At 17.9% G+C, this 16,876-nt stretch overlaps 4 protein-coding genes across 4 annotated transcripts; 3 read left to right on the top strand and 1 right to left on the bottom strand.

Moving 5' to 3' along the window:
- Window positions 1-1,918: 1,918 nt before the first annotated feature.
- On the top strand, window positions 1,919-3,502 carry PRELSG_1328100 (conserved Plasmodium protein, unknown function; the record flags this gene model as incomplete). Its single annotated transcript, XM_028678811.1, has 1 exon — window positions 1,919-3,502. One exon carries the CDS (start codon window positions 1,919-1,921, stop codon window positions 3,500-3,502), a length of 1,584 nt encoding a protein of 527 aa, XP_028535920.1.
- A 1,165-nt stretch (window positions 3,503-4,667) lies between these two features.
- PRELSG_1328000 (GTPase, putative) lies at window positions 4,668-6,344 on the bottom strand (the record flags this gene model as incomplete). Its single annotated transcript, XM_028678810.1, has 1 exon — window positions 4,668-6,344. One exon carries the CDS (start codon window positions 6,342-6,344, stop codon window positions 4,668-4,670), a length of 1,677 nt encoding a protein of 558 aa, XP_028535919.1.
- Window positions 6,345-9,782: 3,438 nt separating this feature from the next.
- PRELSG_1327900 (ankyrin, putative) lies at window positions 9,783-12,620 on the top strand (the record flags this gene model as incomplete). The annotated part of the gene is made up of 1 exon (XM_028678809.1): window positions 9,783-12,620. The coding sequence occupies one exon, from the start codon at window positions 9,783-9,785 to the stop codon at window positions 12,618-12,620; it is 2,838 nt and encodes a 945-aa protein (XP_028535918.1).
- Window positions 12,621-14,367: 1,747 nt separating this feature from the next.
- CYP52 (peptidyl-prolyl cis-trans isomerase, putative) lies at window positions 14,368-16,425 on the top strand (the record flags this gene model as incomplete). Its single annotated transcript, XM_028678808.1, has 8 exons — window positions 14,368-14,587; window positions 14,661-15,583; window positions 15,654-15,719; window positions 15,802-15,859; window positions 15,937-16,010; window positions 16,101-16,130; window positions 16,202-16,261; window positions 16,381-16,425. The coding sequence occupies 8 exons, from the start codon at window positions 14,368-14,370 to the stop codon at window positions 16,423-16,425; spliced, it is 1,476 nt and encodes a 491-aa protein (XP_028535917.1).
- Between the last annotated feature and the right edge of the window lie 451 nt (window positions 16,426-16,876).

The following is a 16,876-nucleotide window of genomic DNA, read 5'->3' as shown; positions in this document are numbered from 1 at the left end:
TATATAAATAATAGGATTCAATTTATAAATGGAATAAAAAAAAAAGTGTACCATCAAAAATGTTATGGTATTATTCTTCTTTATGAAAACAAAAATATTATCAATGAAACTAAAAATTTACATATATATAATAGACATCAATATAAATATTAAATGAAAATACGTAAAAATAAGAGAATTTTTTCTCTCTTCTTTTTAAAAGGGGAAAAATATAAGATTTTTACTGCTTTTTTTTTCTTTTTTACTTCTTTTTGTACAATATATGATATTCATTTAAAAGTTCATTTTTTTTTTTTTATTTAAGTTAAAAAAAATTTTGCCTAAAAATACTAAGAAAAAAATTAACACTAACAAGATTTTAAGAATATCTTTTTGTTTTGAAGGAAAATTATTTTTACTGTGCATGATATGATATATTTTAAAGTTCTCTTTAAAAAATTACTATTTTTTGTAAGTAACTATTATTTTTTTTTTTAACAAATTTTAAAGATATTTTTCCAGGAAACAAAAAACTATGGAACTGAGTATATTATTTAATAATACTTATTAAGAGTCCCAATTAAGATTTATATGAATCGATTTATATATATAAATGTTAATGTAAATAGAAAAATTTCAGCTAAAATAATACTCAAATATAAGAAGATATTCCTATAAATCCCATTTAAATTTATAAAAGAATAATCTCAATTTAATTAGTAAATGGTCTTTTCACACATTCATGCATTTGTTTAATATATATCCCTACATATTAAAATATTCTGAAATTTTATATTCAATTTGATTTATAAGGCATGAATTTTTTTAAAATAGATATTTTTATTTTTTATAATTTTTTAAATCAAAAACATATATTACTATCGATTAATAACCATGAAGATAATTACTTTTTATGACACGAAAATGTAAAAACTTAAAACGCCATTATAAATTAAATATTTACATGAACATTAATACATTTTAAATTGCCTTATATAAAATATTAGATTTGTTTTTTATTCATATATTATTATTCAAGGGAAAATAAATATCATTTTTCTTAAACTCATTTGCAATATAAAAGGCAAAACTACCTTATTTTTGGATTTTTTATTACGATATTTTTTAGAGAACCAGATCTTTTTCATTTTAAGAAACAATATTATTTAATTCATATAAATATTTGCTTTATCACATACTATAGTTTTTTTTTTTTTTATAAAAATCTTCGTTTTTATAACAGTAACATTTTTATCAAAATAACGTCTTAAAAAAAAAAAAATGATTGTTCATAATTTTTATTTTTAAATTGTTTTTCATATAGCTACCTATATTTTTAAATTTCTATTATACTTATGTGTTGTGCATCAGTAAAAAAAAAAAAAAAATTATATTCATATATAATACATATTTAACTTAAACATATTCGAAAAAAAAAAAAATTGAGGCTCATTTTTACAACATGTAATCATTTTTTGTTGTTGTTTACAATTTCTTTGAATATCTTTAAAATAACTTTTATATATAAGAATATTTAAAATGAAATATAAAAATATTAAAATCGTGAATATTTGCGTGTTTACACATCAAAATATATTTTATATAAAAAGTTCTTTAATATTATAAAAATATTTTTGCACACGCCATATTTAAAAATAAAATAAAATGTTCAAAATAAAAAAAAAAAATAAATAAATAAATAAAAATACCTTTTATGTAGATATTATCAGATCCATAAATGATTAAAATATTGAGATAACCATATATTATTATGAATAATATGTTTTAAGACAAACCATGAACACTAATTATTCATGTTAACTAATTTCCCTTCTTTTTTATTTTTGATAAAAATAAAATAAAACAAAAAACAGATATATATTCGAATAATATTGATAATTAACATTTATAAGTAAAATAAGGTCTATTTAATAAAATAATGAAAATAAATGAAAAACATTTATACTTCAGTAAATCAGGTTCTGCTAATTTTTCATCAAAAAAGAGTACTTTCTTGCCAAATGAGGTAAATAGTTTTATCAATGAAAAAGAGTTTCATAAATCCCTTAAAAAAGAGAACGAAAATAAACCAAAGAATAGCACAAAGAAAAATTCAGAAAAAAATATATTAGATAAAAAAATTAAAGATAAAATTATGAACTCGAAAAATAAAGATAAAGAAAAAATTGCAAATGAAAAAAGTAATAAAAAAGAAAAAAATACAAAATCAAAAAAAAAGGAAAGGGGAATAAACAATATTTCTAACAATAGCAATACTAACAAAGAGAATTCTAGTATAAAAGCTTTATCCCCAAATGTTATTGAAAGTAATAGAAACAATCATGATTATAATTTAACAAAAAAAAAAACAAACTTAAATAAAACTACCAATACAAAAAAGAATGTATTAAATAAATCTAAAACAGCAGAAAGCAAGCTAAAAGCAAAAAATAGCTCTAATGATGATATCAAAAAAACTCATGATAAAAGTAAAACAAAAACAGATAAAAGTATTCAAAACATAGTAAATCATACAGAAATAGGCTATAGAACGACCCAATTAAAACTATCAGATTATTCAGACAATGATAGCAATGTGGAAAATCTTTCTGTGGAGTATGAAATAGATAAAGAAGAAAAAATAAAAAATATAAAAGATAAAATCTTGCAAAAATATAATAATTTGCTTGAAACATATAGTAATAATGTAAAATCATTAATTAATAGCAATGTTAATGGTAGTATAAAAGTAGAATTTACTAGAGAAACCATATATAATTTCTTGAACACAACATATAAATATTCAGATTATAATTATTCTGTTACTTGTGCAATACTTCTTTTGTTAGATAGAGTAAATCATCCTGAAGTAGAATTAACAGAAAAAGAAAAAGAAGGTTTAGAAAATACTTTAAGAGCATATAGTTATCATTCCATAATTTCATATAAATATACTTTTAAGTTTTATCATAAAAAGGATACAATAATAGAACAAGATGGAAATTATAATCTACAATTAAAAAGAAACATATGTAAAAATACTAGACTGAAAATAAAAACTCAATTTCTTTTAAACTGTGAAGTCATAATAAACCTTATAAATTGTATTTTGTATACAATAAATGAAGAACAAAATAGGATTTATTATATTTATTTAAATGGGAATCAATATAAAATAATATCAGATATAACTGAAACTGGTGTGAAATATAAATATGAACAATTAGCTCAAGAAGCATATAAAAAAGCTTTAGACTTAGGAAAAAAATACATGCAGCCGACTGATGTGAACTACTTACATTTAGCAAGTAGTTACATCTATTTTTTATATTTTATTTTAGGATATGAACAAAAAGCTTTAAAATTGTGTATAGAAATATTTGACAAATCATCCTGCTTATTAGATAAAATAGATCACGAAAATGCAGATAAATGTTTACAATTATTAAGTAAAATGAGATATAATATAAAACGATGGTCAAAGAAACTAAATAAAAGTAGTATTTTATTTTTAACTTTTTAAACTTGAAACTACACAAATTAAAATAGCATTTTATTTTTAACTTTTTAAAGAAAATAATACATTAAACATACATCTTACTCATACATAAATTTTTGTTTTGTTTTATTTTTCTTTTTTACTTATTTGTATTGCTTTTAATTACATAACTCACTGCTTGTGCATTAATATATTTTACAGTTTTATTTATACTATAATTTTTTTTTCTTCATATTACATATATTAACACTATATGCAAACATATAATTAATATATGGAATCTGGACATATATTTATTATTTTTTTTATTATTAATCTATTTTTTCTATATATCTCATAATATTAATGCTATTAAAATATATATATATATGAATACTTTAACTTTTATTCAATATTTTTGATTTTTGTATAGCTCTTTTTTTCACTAATATTCTTAACATATTTATTATGTGTATATATTTTTAATATTTTATTCAATTCCTAAATACTCCAATATTATATAAACTTTTTATTTAAATTAAAATAATTATAAATTGAAAAAATATATTTCTTTTATTTTGGTGCTTTTTTTTATTTATATTTATGCATATATTTATGTGCTTTCTATATATTTTTACTTATTTTTTATTCTCCATTCATATGTTTACATATTTATTTCTTAAATACATTTTATATAAAAAATTTGCTTTTTTTTTTTTTTAACATATGGAAAAATATAAAGAATAACAAGAAAAAATTAACTTTCTAATGCTAATATTTAGATAAGTCTTAGAATTTTTTTATGAAATATAGTATCTTAATTTACATTTTTGAAGAACTCAGAAAAATTTATATTAAAAATTTAATCGTATTTCTAAGTATATTAATATATTTATTAATATAAAAAGAAGGATAAAAAAAGATGCCACAATCAAATAATATTTTTTTAAAAATAGAAAAATAACGATTTCAACAAAAAAAAAAAGAAAAATAATTAATAAATAAAACAAAATGTATTTCTTTTTTATTTAATTTTTATTTTAGTTAAAATATGTTGATATTTTAAATGCATACATAAGCTTTAAGTATTTCTATTTGAAAACAAAATGCAAAAACTATCAAAAAGGTAGACAAAACAAACTTTTATCTTTTTTTTTATTTTTATAAATTTAATTATCCTATTCCTTATTTTTTTTTATTAATTATTATTTCATATTTTACTTAATTCTTTATCTTCTTCTTTACTTAATTCTTTATCTTCTTCTTTACTTAATTCTTCATCTTCTTCATTACTTAATTCTTCATCTTCTTCATCACATAATTCTTCATCTTTTTCATCACATAATTCTTCACTGACTTCTTCATTAAATTCTTCACTTGTTTCATCATTTAAATCTTCACTAACTTTGTCAGCATCAACACAATTTTCTTTTGGATGCACATGCAAATTTTCTTCATTGCTTTTATTATTTTCTTTAATTTCCTTTAAATAATCGTCTGGATTAACAAAATAAGGAATTTTTCCTTTTATCCAATCATTTAAGATAATTTTAGAAACAGAAATGATATCAGGTTGACCACCTTTTAAAAGTTTCCCCATTTTTTTTGCTAAAATCTCTAGAAATTCTTCTGAGTTTTGAAAAGTTAAATCCTCTGATAATTTATAAATTTTAAATATGTGAGATTTATTAACCATTTTAAAAATATCATCAATATAAAAATGAGGATTAGTAATTTTTTCAATTCTCATTGTACATCTTAAAATTTTATCTGAATCTTCAACATCATATGGTACAATTCCAGGGCAATCAATTAAATAAACTTTGTTGGTTAATTTTATAAATTGCCAATATTTTGTTTGACCTGGTAAACAAGCAGAAATGCAAACAACCTTTTTCTTTAATGAATTAATTATAGCACTTTTTCCTACATTAGGATAACCTATTAAACCAATATGAACATGCTTTTTTTTTTGTTGTTTAAAAAATTGAGTATACTGCCTAATTATATTAAATAAATCACTTTTGCCAAATGGCTTATTTATGTTTGCATGATAAGCAATAGTTGGATATTCCTTTGAAAGAATTTTTATCCATTTTTCTGCTACGGATGTCGGTATTAAATCAATTTTATTGATTATTAATATTATATGCTTATGTGGCCTGTCTTTTTTTAAACTCTCTTCTAATTTTTTGCATCTAGTTCCAATAGGATCACGTGCATCTAACACTTCTAAAATAATATCAGAACTATCTACCACTTTATATAATTCATTCCATATTCTCTTTGACTGACCTATTTTTAATAATTGATCATTACTATATTTTTTTTCTACTTCACTTTTTTTTTCAATTAGGGATTTATCGTTTTTCGTTTCATAAGTGGATAGTTTATTTTTAGCATTATTTGCAAATTCTTCAATACTGGATACATTCAATTTTGGTCTTTTTCTTTTTTTCCTTTTACTAAATACGTCATCATAGTTTTCTATTCTTAAAAAATTCTCATTTTTATATTTTTTTGTTACACTATATCTTTCATCTTTTAATAATTCTACAGGTATTTTAGATCTTTTTATAATTATACTGAATGGATCATGAGTGGATTCTTCTAACTTATTTCGAAATATTTCTAACTTATTTTGACTTATTGTTCTTGTATTATTAAACCATTTTATATTGGGTTCTATTCTTCTCACCTCATTTATTTTCATATTCATTTTTTTAAAATTAGCTTTTGTACGATACATTTTTAATCTCTTCAATTTTTCTTCATTTTTATTTTTTCCATTTTCTTTATTTATTGAACGATCATCAGTTTTTACATTATTAATAGAACTTCTTGCAATTTTCAAATTTTTTAATTTTAAACTCCCTTTTTTAATCATTTTTAAAATCCCAATATTTATATATATATATTAAAAATTCTTTTATATTAGAAAATAAATAAAATTAAAAATATTAAAAATTTTTTTTTTACATTTATAGTAAATTTATATCATTCTATTATATGTAAAAAAAAAGAAACTTTCTATATAAGAGAATCCCTATATTTATATAACATAATTTGATTCATCATATCTGATTATATCTTTTTTATTATTTTTATGTATTTTTTTTTTTTTTTATTAATTTTTTTTTTCTTTTTTTTTTTTGAAAATAGAATTTACGTGCTTTTTTAAAAATTTTCAACCAAATTATAATGAAAAATATATATATAATTTTTATAATACTTTAAATCACTATATTTTTTTATTAACATTTTTTTTGGAAAGCTATTAAAATATTAAATTTAAATTGATATTTAATTAAAATATTGAAACCCCTTTTTTTTTTTTATTTCACTAATATAAGCTAAATAAGTATTATATAAATGTATGTAATTTTTTTTTATATTTTTCAGTTAAAATGAGAATATTTTTTAACTAAATATTTTTAAATAGGGGCCAAATGCATACACTATCACATATATATTATATTAATTCATAATTTTAAAATTAAAATTATCATTTTCAATCATATAAAATATGTTTTTAATTTTATATAAAGGAAGAAGGAAAAAAAGAAGAAAAGTTATCGAATAAAGAAATTATCGTATGGTCATTTAACTTATTTTTGTTTTTTTAAAATAGAAAAATTTTAATTGTTACAACTGTATAATTATACAAAATAATTTTAAAATATCTTATTATTACAACAGTGGTATATAAAATATATTTTCTGAGCTATTGAGAGTTATACTTTTTGATTATCTAATATATAAAAAAATAAAAATATGAAATTTTAAAAAAATTGTATTTAATTAAAATAAAATGTACCGATAAAGAAAATATAATTTTTTCAAAATTAATATAGTTTTTTTTTTATATTAAATAAATTATGAATAATTAATTTTCAATGATTTATTTGAGAGGATTCATAATGTTTATTTTGAAAGTATATTTTTATTATATATTTATCTATTTAATTATATTCTATTTTATATAATTGAACATTTTATAGTACATTTAAAAAATTATGTTATATGTACATTCCTCCCTATAAAAAATTGTTTTTTCATTTGTTATCATTAATATATATATCCTCAAGAATTCTACGAAACCTAAAAGCTAAAATTCTTGTAAATCTTAATATGAATTTAAATAAAAATATTATTCTGTTGTATATTTTATATAAAAAATATATTCTTAAATTTTACTTGCATAAAAAAAAATAAAATTTCCTAAAAGGATAAAAAAATATATATATATTAAAAGATAATTGTTTTCGTCATAACTTTTACGAGAGTATATTTATGAAATAATCTATCAATATTTATGAAAATTTACAACGGTATTTATAAATTTTACGAATAAAAATTTAGAAAATATTATAAACTATTAAATGAAAAGGGAAAAGTATACACTTAATAAAATGTATTTTTTGTACATATTTATATTTGTCTATATTCAGAGAAATTTTATTCTTTTTTTTTTTAATTATTTAAAACTAAGAAAAATTAAGAGTTTATATAACTAAATGAAAAACAAAAATAAAACTAAAAAAAGGGAAAACATAAAATTAATAATATATATAAAGTTATCATAAATATAAGAAAAAGAATAAATTAAATAAAATACACACATATTTTGAATTTCTTTTTAAAATATTTAAAATGAAAATTGGGGGGAAAAAAAATGCACTTCTAAAGCACACATCTTAAGAAATAATTTAATTTTTCATCGTAATTTGTAATTTTGAAAAATTATTATCACTTAACCAGCAATATAATATAAACATAACATAATAAAAAGGAAAATTGGTTTACATCGAATACTTTTTTTAAATTTACAGTATTAATTAAATAGAATGTTGTTTCTGTTCCTTTTACATTATCTTTATTTTTTTTCATTTTTTATAAAAGAATAGAAAATAGTATGAAACATTTTAAATATTATTAATATCAATAAACTCTTCAAAAGAATATTTTCTTTGATTCTATTTTCTATTATTCTATGTTTATTTTAATTAATTATGCATTAGTAAATAATTAAAAAAATATATATTTTCTTTTGAAAAAAAAAAAAAAAAGATAATATATATATTATTATTTATTTTATAAAAAAAAATATATTTTTGTTTAAAATTGTATTATAAAAGTAATGTCTTTTATTGTGTGTAACTTTTTTTCTTGTTTACTAGAAAAGGAAGCAAACTATGCTTTTATATATTTATAATGCAAACAAATAATAAAAGGAGAAAAAAAAATTTAAAAAAAAACTATTAATATAATATATTTTTAAGAGAATTTTTCTTTTAAAAAAAAAAAAAAAGATGCAAATTATCAAGAAAGTTTGTTCATGTGTAACTGTAGAGTTAAATTTTTTTTTTTTTTTTTCCTCCATATATATTTTTATTATTGATTGCAATTTTATTTTATAAAATAACACTATTTATAAATTTTCTATGTATCTGTTTTATATATCTTTTTTTTTTTTTATTTTAATTCTTAATAATAAAAATAAAAAATGGATAATTTAATTTTAAATGCTTGTAATTTTTTTTTGTTTTTGTTTTTTTTTTTAAATTATATTTGACATTATTTTTTTTTAATTAATACCAAATTATTATATTTAGATATTGTCACTATTTATATTTAGTATTTAATATTTAAGAAAAAAAACTTATGTAGAAATTAAAATTTAATAGAGTAAACAAAAATGAAATGTTTTACAAAATAATTTAATTTATTAATATAACGACACTGATGTGTTAATGCATATATATATATAAAAATAGCTTCGCTTCTAAAAATATTTTTCTATCTTTATCACCTTATTTTAATTTTTTTTTTATTTCTCTTGATATTTTGTATTCTATTTTTTGTTTATTTTTTTGTTTATTTATTTATTAATTTTTTTTTTTTATTATTTACCTTTTTTTTTTATTCTATTCTTTGTTATGTTTCCTTTGAATTTTTATTAATTTGAATAGTTATCCTATGGTATTTTATAATTTTATATTGTAAATATAGATAGATGCATGTATATAATTGATATATCTTAAAATTAGGAAATGAGAAAGTAAAACAAAGTATAAATACATACATACATATGTGTATACATATATACATACATACATAAATATATGTATACATATATACATATATACATAAATATATGTATACATATATATCTATATACATATATATATATATATATTATATAGAATACTCAAGAAGATTAGATGAACATATAAATTTTATAAACTCAGAATAATTTATTTCCATATATTTTTCTTTTTTAATTTAAAAATAAAAAAAAAATTATATTTTACAAAAATAAAAAATGTTTAAAAAAAAACTATTGTCTTTAAATAAAAAAAAAAAGAAAGATATATATTTTCATAAATTAAAAAGGATATATGTACAATTAAAAATTTTACTACATTTTATAAATATAAACAATGGTAAAATTAAACTCATTTTTATTAAATTGCTATATAAGAAAATTTTTCATTGTAAATCCTTATTTGATATTAAACTAAATGTTCTTAATTTATTTCTAAAAAAATTCAGAAATAAAATTACGTATAGTGTTATAAAAGGCAAATCAAATTTTATAAATTTACAATTTGAGTTATTCAGTATTTTAAATGTGAAAGCACAACTAAATAATTATATAACTTTTCTAATTAATAAAATTATAAATCATTCTATAGAAAAGGGAAATGAAAAAAATTATATTTTAAAATATTACGATACAAAAAAAAATAAAAATTTATTATTAGAGTTAATTAAAATATTGTTATATAATTATCAAGAAAGAAAAAAAGAAAAAAAAGAAAAAGAAAAAAAGAAAAAAAAGGGAAAGGGAAAGGGAAAGGGAAAGGAAAAGGAAAAGGAAAAGGAAAAGGAAAAGGAAAAGAATACCCATATTATGAATAATAAAAATGACTATATATTATTAGATGATCGTAAAAAAGTGAATAAAAATAGTCTAAATAAAAAATACACAAATATTAATAGATTAAATAAAAAAAAAGGAAATAATTTTATGTTTTCAGAGGATAATAAAAATATTAAAAATGAAAATAAGGAATGGTTTGTAGAAAAAACTAGTGTTTGTCTAGACAACAAATCTAATGAAAATATAGAAAAAAAAAACATAGGATGCGATTCAAAATATATGGATTCTAACCTTTTTTATGATTATATGAAACAATACTTTCTAAGTTCTGTTAGCGAAAAAAAAGCAATAAAGAAAATAAGCATTGAAGAAGAGTATAACAAAAAAAAATTTAATAATGATATTTATGATAAATCTTATTCATGTGTCAGTTTAAATGATAAAATTATATCAAGTCATTTTATTAAAAATGATGTTTACAATGAAAATAGAGGTATGGCATATAAGTCAAAAGAAAATTATATAAATTTCCTTGAAAGAAAAAGTAACAAACAATCTAATAAATTTAATGGAATCATTTATAAGGAAATCAAAGTAGCATATAATGAAATATTTTATAAAAAGTTATATAAAATTTTTAATAAAAATAAGAAAAAGCGTATAAAAAATTTAATTTGCAAAAATCACATAGAATTATATAATTTAAATTGCTATACCTGTAAGTTCATATATTCTATCAACAAAGTTTATTATAGGTTTAAACGTGTAAACATTAAAAAGCAACAAAATAATAGCAAGTGCATATATAATTATAATAAAATTAATAAATATCTTAAGTTAAACCCTATTAAGTGGAAGAATGAGCATCTGCATAAGGAATATGATAATACAGAATCATATAAATGTAAAAAAAAAAAAAAAAAAGAAAAGAAAGGAACAAAAAATAAATTGGAAAAAATAAAAAAGGAAAAAGTTTTTAGTAATTATATAGATAAAAAAGAGAAAAAGAGAGGTATTTTGAAAGAAGAAAAAAAGAAAAAAAAAGAAAATAAAAGGGTTCACATAAATATTTGCAGTGATCAAAATAAAAAAAAACATTCTGTAAAAAAATTTGTTAATAATAAAAGTGATGAGCATGAAACAGTAGAAGCATATTTAATAAATTTTTGTAGGAATAATGATAGCATAATAGAAGTAAATGAAAATATAAATGAAAATAATGATCTTAATTATAGTGAACTGGACGTATATATGGATGAATATAGAGGAAATTTAGAAAATTTATCCATGATTGATAATATTTCTGACTTGCAACCAATTCACTTAGCAACAAAAGAAGGAAACATTGAATTAATAAAAAATATTCTAAAATCAGGAACAGATGTGAACAGTAAAACAAGAATAAGAAAATTTACTCCATTACACTTATCTGCATCAAAAGGAGACATGGAGTCTCTAAAATTTTTAATTGATAATAATGCTGATATAAATGCTTTATCTTCTGACAATGAAACCCCTCTATGGTGTGCTTCTATATCTAATCATTTGAATGTTTGCAGATATTTATTAGAAAATGGTGCTCTATTAAATTTAAATTTAGATGAAAAATATGATTCTGCTTTACACGCTGCTTCTATGATGGGAAATTTCGAAATAGTAAAATTATTAACTGAAAATGGGGCCGATATTTCATGCTTAGATTTAAATTTATTGGAACCAGTTCATTATGCTTCATTTGAAGGGCATAAGGGTATTGTTAAATATTTAATATGCCAACAAATTGAACAATCATTAAATAAAAAAATGAAGGAAATTGTGAGTATAATGAAGAAATATAACGTTTATACAAAAAATTTAGAAATACATTATTATTTAAAATTTAAATCTATTTTTAAAAAAAGAATAACAAGTAAAATATTATGCTGTGCAATAACATCTGGAAATTATAAAATTGTTGATATAATTTTAAAAAAAGGAGCAGATCCTAATTATTTTGATGTTCGTTTACAACTTTTCCCAATTCATGCTGCTTCCATAACTGGTAATATTAAAATATTTAAAAGTTTAGTAAAAAGAGGAGCAAATATATTTATGAAAACTAGCTGCAACAACTTACCAATTGATCTAACAGAAGATAATGAAATCAAACAATTTATTATGCAGCATTCAAGAAAAATTAATTTAAGAAATGCTTGGATTATTAGGCTAAAAAGAAAAAATCATATAATATCTCTTTTATCATATGATATTTTTTATTATCTTTGCACTTTTTTTTAAGAAAAAAAATGTTCAAGTATATATATATATATGCATTATTATATTAAATAAATATTAATGTTTATTATTATTGTATGAATCAGTACAAAAAATTATGAATATGTAATAGTAAAAATATAAATATAATCCAAAAATTACACATATATAGAGCTAGTAATAATGATTCGTAGGAAAATTTTATTAAAAGAAGAAATTTTTAATCTTTATTATTAAATTTTAAGATTTTTTTTCTTTTTGTTTTTTATAAAAAGATAAAAAAAAAAAAAACTATCCTATTAATTGTATTGATAGGTTTTAAAATATATTTATTTTAAATATATAAATTTTTTTTTTTTAATTGTACTAATTGATTTTATCTTATTAATTTGTTTATTCATATGCTTACTTATTAATTTATTTGCTTACTATTTTTGTCTATATCATTATTTTATTAATTTATTCATTTATTCGTTTTTTTTTTTTTTTTTGTTCATTTATTTGTTTATTTTTTTTTTTTTTTTTCATCTATATATGTTTTATTTATGTAGAAAAAAAAAAAAAAACATTTAAGTACTTATTTTAAATACAATTAAAATATTTTTAAACACATTGTTAAAATTGATATAATAATAAAAATTTATGAAAAAGAATGTTTTTTTCGAATTTTTTATAAAGAATACACTTTAAAAAATCCTTATTATTATTTCAGAAAAAGGGAATACAACCAAAACTTTTAGAAAAATGGTAAGATAAAACTGTACATATTTATAAAAAAAAAAATACTTTTATGGTGCATATATCTAACAAAAAATATATTTTAATTTCTTATTGAGTGTTAATGTAAAATTTTTTTTTTTCTGTAAATATCTATAATTATGTGCGAAAAAATACAAAAAAATACAAAAAAAAAGAAAATTTCGATGTAAACCTTTTCTTAATCTCTTTAATTTCAAGTTTCAGAAAAATATAATATGCAGATAGTAAATTATGTGATAATAAGAACACTGAAGAATTTAAATAATTAAAAGTATTATTTCACAACTTCATATATGAAAAAACTCTTTGAAATATTCAAAAATTTTAACATTTTTATAAAATCATTTCATTTTTGTATTAAATAAATAGATATGCATCTAATATATAATTGAAATTTAAATATAATTATTTTAAAAATTATTACTTAAAAAAATGTCTGTATTTTCTAAAATCATTCTTATACTGCAGTTTCCTTTTCATTTTTAAATAAAATTATATTTATGTTTAAAATTTTATTTAAAAATGAAAATATTCTTCAAAGCGTATAAAAACTCATATACATTTCACTTAACCTTAAAATTTTAAATAAATACAGAAATAATAAAAATAATTATAAAAATTAAATTCTCCTTGTCATTTTTTTTTTTTTTTAACTAAAGATTTATAAAGAATACTTAATCATCTCTTGATTCATAAATTTTAAAACATGAAATAAAGAATTGTATATTTAAAAGATAAAAAGCATAATAAATTAAAAAAAAAAAATGAAATAATAAACAAATTTATTAAAAAGATAAAAAAAATAGTGTATATGTGAAAAAAAAGAATTGCATTTTTAATTTTTAGTGAAATAAATTTTAAAAATTGTCGTTTTAAAACAAAAAAATATATATAAAAATAAATAAACAAAATAAATATATATATATATATATATATATATATATATATATATATATATATAATATGTATTAAAAAATTACAACTTCTATTTTTTTTTTTTTTAATTGAATAAATGTCAGAAGTTTATAGTATTGAACCGAAAACATCAGGAAAAGTAATTATATATACTAGTTTGGGCGAATTAGAAGTTTTACTTTTTAGCAATGAATGCCCAATAGCTTGTAAAAATTTTATTCAATTATGTTTAAATAATTATTATAATAAAAATAAATTTTTTCGAGTTATACCAAAATTTTTAATTCAAACTGGAGATCACACAAATACTGGATTACGTAAATATATATATATATATATATTTTTTTGTTTTTTAGGTTGTAAAAATTTATTTTATTTTTTATTTTTTAGATAATGAATATGCTTTTAAAGAACCATTTCAAAATGAATACAATAGTAGGCTAAAATTTCTATACTGTGGGTGTTTATCTTTTGCTAATTTAAATATAGACAAACCATCTAATGGTAGTCAATTTTTTATTACACTAGATAAGGTAGAATATTTAAATAATAAAAGTACATTGTTTGGGAAAGTAGCAAAACACAGTATTTATAATTTACTAAAATTTAACAACATAAAAACTAATAAAAATGATGAACCCATAGAGGATATTCCATATATTGAATATATAAAAATTATTGAAAATCCGTTTCACCATTTGGTTCCATATATTAATTATGAAGACAATTTAAAAGACAATAAATCAAATACAAAATATGAAGATTTAAAAAGAAAAGAAAAAAAGCAACTAAAATATAATCTACTATCATTTAATTACAATATCAGTGGTGTAGACGAAGGATCTGAAAATGAAGAAGAAGAAAATGAAAAGGAGAAAAGCGGAGAAGAAAAAGAGAAAAAGGAGGAAAATGAAGAAAAGATAAACAAAGAGAAAAATAAAGAAGAAAAGAATGAAAAAGAGAAAATTAATAAAAAAAAAGAAACAGGAAAAAAAAAAGAAGAAAAAAATGAAGAGGAGAAAAGTATTGATAAAAAAAGTTTAGATAACACAAGTTCAAAATATGAAATTGAAATTAAAAAAAATAATAAAGCAAATGACTTTAGCAGGCATAGTAATGAATTAAAAAAAATAAATGCCAATCAATTTGATACAAAAAATGAAAATGATAATCCATCGTTGATAAATAAAAAAAAAGATGAAGAGTCAAAAATAGAAAAAATTAATATATTAAAAAAAAGGACAAACACTATAGAAGCAGCATGCAATAAGAAAAATAAAAATCCAAGAAGTATAAATGAACTTGCTGATTTAGTAATATACGAATACATATTTAATATATACTAGAAAAATAAAATAATTATTTTTTTTTTTTTTTTTTCAGAATGAAGTATATTTAAAGAATATGAAAAAATATAAAAAAATGTCTAAAACAGAAAGAGAAAAATTGGTAATTATATATATATATATATATATATATATATATACATCCTAATTTTTTTTTTTTTAATTTATATTTTTTATTTCTATAGTCTTTAAAAAAATTAGAAGAGTTTGATAACAGATTAAAAGGTCTTTTTTTAAACAGCGGTTTGAATAAAATTTAAATATAATACTGTAGATATTATATATATATATATATATTATTAATTTTTTTTTTTAATTAGAAAAAAACAATGAGTCTATGAATCATGATTGGTTAAATACTGATGGATTAAAATTTTATGTAGATTCTTTAAATGTAAATTTCTTTTTCATTAAAATTATTATTTATTAATATTCTAACTATAAGTATATTTTTATATATAAAAATATGTTCTTTTTTTTATAGGCTTATGAATATGAAGACATTAAAAAAAATGTAAGAGTTTTCATAAATGTAATTCAGTAAATATATATACAATTTTATTAATATTACTTTTTATATTATAGGTGGTAGATTCATTGGAAACTGAGAAAAAAAAAAGTTATGACTCTGAATTTAATATGCGAGTAATATATATATATTTTTTATTTAAAAAAAAAAAATAATGAATTATTATTTTATTAGGAAATAATATTTCTACTTATATATGTTTTATAATTTTTTTTTTATTTATTTCTTTTTGTAGAAATATATAAAACAAAAGAATGAAGATAAAGAACTTTTTAAATAGTGAGTTATATAAAAATGAAAAAATTCGTATATTTATATTTTTTTATTTTATTATAATTTTTTGTTTTTTTTATCGTAATATATAATTATTTTTTGTTTTTTTTAATTTTTTTTTTGAAATTTAAGACATTTTTTATTTTTTTGTTTTTTTAACATACCATAATTAATTGCAACATATTAAATTATTCAAAAAATTATTTCATTACATTTAGAAATTATAATATTCAATTAAAAATATAAAAAAAAGAACAGATTTTTTTTTTATTTTATAAAAAAATTATAATCATTAATTCAATGTATTTGAAAAAATAAGCTTTTGCTATGTGTGCAATTAAAAAATTTCATGTTTTAATAGAATTGTTCTATAAAATAAATGAAATTTCTATTTTATATTTAAAAAAAAAAAAAAGAGAAATTTTTTTTTTAAATATTAAATCAAATAATAATTTATT

Source organism: Plasmodium relictum (genome assembly GCF_900005765.1).
Source record: "Plasmodium relictum strain SGS1 genome assembly, chromosome: 13".
In the NCBI taxonomy this organism is placed as follows: Eukaryota; Apicomplexa; class Aconoidasida; order Haemosporida; family Plasmodiidae; genus Plasmodium; species Plasmodium relictum.
The sequence above is the reverse complement of the archived record's forward strand: the minus strand, read 5'-3'. Positions and strand labels throughout refer to the sequence as shown.